Here is a 5000-nt window from a genome sequence, read left to right as displayed (position 1 = left end):
GCCTTGCAAGATTACAAAGAGAACGAACAGGTAAGTGAACTGTGGTTGCATCAGCTTTTAATCTTTTATCTATCTATCTATTTATTTATTTATAAATAAATTAATGTTTCACCTTTCACCGACATCAGCAACAGGAGCTGTTCAGAAAGACAGGAACACAACAAGTGTATCCCCGCGTCCTCTTCAATGCTTCTCAGAACATGCTCGCTTATGTTTCCATATGTGTGTACACCCACAACAAGCCCCTACACACAGACACACACACACAGACACACACACACAGACACACACACACACACACACACAAAGACACACACACACAGACACACACACACAGACACACACACACACACACACACAAACACACACACACACACACACACATACACACACACATACACACACACACACACACACACACAAACACACACACACATACACACACACATGCACATACACACACATATACACACAGATCGGTTGTCGTCCATCCCCTCTCCTGCATTCTGTACACGGGTGTGAGAGTGGCGTTTATCAGGCAAGCTGGCGTCTCCGTGCCCGTGGGTAATATCAGCGTGCAGGCATTCAGATCAGCCGTAGGGAGAGACACCGGAGACTCTTCCTCTTCCCCCTCTCCTCCTCTCTTCTCTTCCCCCTCTCCTCTCCTCTCCTCTCTTCTCTTCTCCACTCCTCTCTCCTCCTCTGACAGGCTCAGGTAGTGAGTCCCTCTGCCCAGAATGGGAATTATTTGATAAGATTTGGGGAGACAGGCGCTGGAGAGTGGGGTGGGGTGGGGTGGGGTGGGGGGAAGGCCGTGCGGGGACTGGACACTTTCGGAAGCCCCTCGCCTCTCCTCTCTTCGCCTCCGTCTCTTCCCTTCCTCCCTTCCTCCTCCTCCTCCTCCTCCTCCTCTGTGCTCTCTCTCTCTCTCTCTCTCTCTCTCTCTCTCTCTCTCTCTCTCTCTGCCACAGTCGTCTGATCCCTGATTCCGCCTTCAGATTTTGTGGTGGGACGGAAAAGCTTCTGAGTACAGAGCTGAGCTGCACCACTCCTCTCTCTCTCTCTCTCTCTCACTAGCCGTTAACTGACTGAACGCCGCCTCATCCGCGGCTAGGTTTAACCGGCCATTCCCCGGCTAGGTCAGTGAGGACAAGAGGCGCGATATTCCAAAGCCGCCTCGGTGTAGGCGTAAACATGTAAGAACTGGGTGTGAAGTTGAACAGTGACGTACAACAACATAGGCGTCGAAGTCTCGTGACACTACTGTCATTCTCAAAACAGCGGTGCAGCTCTCTGTCAAGTTCTCTGCTCCTACGTTTGATATTTCTAGATCTTCTGACTAAGTTTACTCTACTTATCCAAACTGACGACATCACCACTGTCACTAGATATAAAGCAAACATTGATTTTCACTCGGTGCTATTCACTGACCGTAAAAAAGTGTCATTAGTAGCCTATGCAGTATGCACCTGTTCTATACAGTCTGGTATGCACTGTTGTTTGTGGCTAGCTAGACTTGCTAGCTCGATGTGACACAATATTGTAGCGCGGCTCGGATATGCTTGTGTTACGTTCATGCAAGGGGGAAATGTAGCCTACGGCTAAGATGGTTAAGCAGCCTGTTGTCATAAGATAGTTGACGGTTACGCATTATATAGGTGTACTAGACTAGTCAGCTGATGTGTTGTGGGATAAGGGGTTTATGTTACGGGATGCCACCCATGTTGTGGGATATAGCCACGGGGATCTTAAACAGGCCACTTCCATGTAATGTCATTCCTCATATTCATCTGGTAATAAACATTTCCTAACAGAGTAATTCTTGCCTCATCACAATATCAACTCTCCACTCATTCCGCTTGGACTGTGCATTATACCTTTCACTGCCTCACGTCTGCCAGGTTCCAAACTGTCTTCCTAACAGCAGTTACAATCAGTATTTTTGTGATAACAACAAAACAGCTCTGCAAAGTTTAAACCAACGATGCTAATCGCGACTAGCGATTAGCCATTTAAAATGCAGAGCCTACCCTCATAAGGAGACCTCTCCAATTCAGAAAAATGGATTAAACTAAAATTGGACAACGTTGTTATGTTTCTTAAACCTTAGGGTGGGTATGATATAGAGCTTACATGCTTTAACGAAATACGTTGTCAATGGTTATTTGAGCAAGCTAGCCAAGGTCTAGCTAATTTATCCTGGCTGTAGATAAAGCAGGATATAGGCTATGTTTTCCCAATATGTTAGCAATTAATAAATAAATGCTGAGATGTTTGGCGATTTAATTGACATTTGAAAGAACAGTGTGCTAGATGGACCACAAGGACCAGTGTTAATATGTGAACAGTATGATGATGATCTGACAGCTGTGCTCAGCATACAGTCAGTCAGCTGTTTGCTGATTTTAAGTCTTTCAGCAGTGTGTGCACAACTCTCGTTGTTGACAGCTCCGCCCATGTCTCAGCTAGCCGCCGCATAGCCGCCTCGCGTGCTCACTGCAGTCGCCCCGGGAATATGTGTACCCTCAGGGGAGGACAATTGGCAGCGTAAATCACCTCGGCGATTAGCCGGCTATCAGTGAGTACAATCGGGACTAGCCGGCTAAAAGCCCGTGCATCGCCGGCTATCTGTGCAGTCAGTAAACGGCTTCTCTCTCTCTCTCTCTCTATCCCTCCCTCCCCCCAACGGCCAGTCTTTATCTCCGTTCTCTCTTTCCTTACCCCCCCCCCCCCCCATATCCACACACACACACACACACACACACACACCCACCCCTGTCCATTCTGCGATCTGTAAATGTAGTGTATGTGCTACACAGGAGTAGGACGTGAGTGGTGTGTGAAAGAGTAAGGGTGTGTGGGTGTGTGTGTGTGTGTGTGTCTGTAGGTGAGGCCATCACTATGGTCAACTGAGCCAAAAATGACTCCAGGTTTAGGTTCTCTTGTTGCCAAATTCCAACAAGTGAGAACCAGACTAAGACTAAGACTGAGACTAAGAATCTGCTTTTGCGTCATGTCAGGACTTTCTGGCAGGGCTATTACAGTTGCCCTCACTAGTATGTAATCAAACTGGTGAAATAGAACAAAGTTGAAATTTACTAGTGGAAAAATACGGACGCAATGATTGTGTGGAAATAAGACTTAAAGAAAAAAAGGAGAAATTCTGCAGGCAATTGAACCCCCCCCCCGCCCCCCCCCATGAAATGCTGTCAATATTTGTTTGTGATCAAACACGCCTGTACTGTATCTGCCACTGCTCTGTTGTCATGCCTACGGACACTTCCTCAGTCCTCGTCCTCCCTCTCTCTCCCCCCTCAGATCTACATCTTCTACGGCACCCGCTCCAACGCCGAGTTCGTCATCCACAACGGCTTCTTCTTCGAGGACAACGCCCACGACAGGGTGAAGATCAAGCTGGGGGTCAGCAAGAGCGAGCGGCTCTACGCCATGAAGGCCGAAGTGCTGGCTCGAGCCGGCATCCCCTCGTAAGTGTTCAGCCCCGCGCACATATCCTGTGATTCGTTCATGCCATCCCCTTGTAAGTGTTAAGCCCCGCGGACATATCCCGTGATTCGTTCATGCCATCCCCTTGTAAGTGTTAAGCCGTGGTCACACATATACAACGATTCACAAATCAATCGTAAGTGTTAAGCCCTGGTCACATAATACGACAATTCGCTTATTGTTTGTAACTCATTGCCTCAAAAGTTGCGACTATTTGAACTTTGCCATGATGTGACGTCTCGTGACGCTAGTGGTAATTTAGCCCTGTTATTGCTGAATAATATTAGATAATAACAAAAAGCATGGCCAAAACATTGAAGTCATTCAGAAGCCGTGTTGTACTCTGTCACACTCTCTCTGCGTGGCTTTGGTACTGTATAGATATCAGCCGTCTTTCACTCACTGGTGACTAATCATTATAATGAGGATCATTAAATTAAGCAGTGTATATTACTGGAGCAAGCACAATACATTTCATGCTGAATCAGAGCATAATTAAGCATAGTCCTCTATGTAAAAAAGAATGAATGGTTAATGGAAGCTATACTATAATTTTTCAGCAGATGCCTATACTGCATCCTGTAGGATGGTACTCTTATACCGTAAATTCCCAACTATTAGCCGTGGGCCCGTGGCTTATACATTGACTTTGCGAAATGTCTTCAGCTATGAGGTTAAAGGGACACTTCACCGATTAGAAATCCGTATTTCTCCCATCTCAAGGCAAACTGAGGGAATAATGCATGACCATTCAAAACCATGACTGGTTTTCTAAAGATGCAAAGCTTAATGCTAATCGATGAAGTGTCCCTTTAATACACAGGAGCCGTTAATATGGTACTAATATGGTTTTGTTCCTTTTAACTTGCATCAAACACTAGTCCTGCGGCTAATAAACAATGCGGCTAGTACACAGGAATTGACTGTATGGAGTGGGCACTCTGTTATTGTGTAGTGCTGAATGTACTGTATTCCAGCACTTAATAACAGAGAGGCGTGCGGAGATGTCTTTCTCCTAATGTTGGGCATGAAATGGCCTGTGTGCTGCGCTTCCCAGCACTGTGACATTCTCCAGGAGAGCTCCTCATCATTTCATCATTAGCCTAATCAAACACACGCACTCTCCCTCTTGACATTTTTAATAAGCCGCTTTTTAATCTCTTATTGATTGTATTCTAAATTTCACACTATAATTTAATTAGACGCCAGGGTCTGCGCCGTTCTCGTCGTCGGCCTTTGTTGTGTGGCACCGTCGAGTGCAGGATGGATGGATGGAAGGTCTTTTTCTTTTTTTTTTTTTTTTTTTTTTTTTTACCTGAGGAGCTTTCACAGTCTCTGGGAATCAGAGAGAAAGAGGGAGAGACCACATGATGAAGCATCAGCTGTGTGGTTGATGGATTACATCTGATTCTTTAATGATCAACATGCCGCCCAGATGGAGGAGTTTGTGTTCACTACAGTATGGGGGAGGGGGAGGGGGGGGGGGGGGGGTAAAT

The 5000-nt window shown here is 46.3% G+C and overlaps 1 protein-coding gene across 1 annotated transcript in view; it reads left to right on the top strand.

Annotated features, from left to right (window-relative positions):
* setd3 (SET domain containing 3, actin histidine methyltransferase) overlaps window positions 1-5000 on the top strand; it is a 34415-nt gene that overhangs the window by 23212 nt on the left and 6203 nt on the right. The window contains exons 9-10 of the mRNA XM_062522680.1: window positions 1-30; window positions 3319-3485. The exon at window positions 1-30 is cut by the window's left edge and continues 45 nt beyond it. Coding sequence (XP_062378664.1) covers window positions 1-30; window positions 3319-3485 — 197 coding nt within the window. The remainder of the gene's footprint in view (window positions 31-3318; window positions 3486-5000) is intronic.

This window comes from Sardina pilchardus, chromosome 20 (genome assembly GCF_963854185.1).
Source record: "Sardina pilchardus chromosome 20, fSarPil1.1, whole genome shotgun sequence".
NCBI lineage: Eukaryota > Metazoa > Chordata > Actinopteri > Clupeiformes > Clupeidae > Sardina > Sardina pilchardus.
This window is presented reverse-complemented; position numbering and strand designations above follow the sequence as displayed.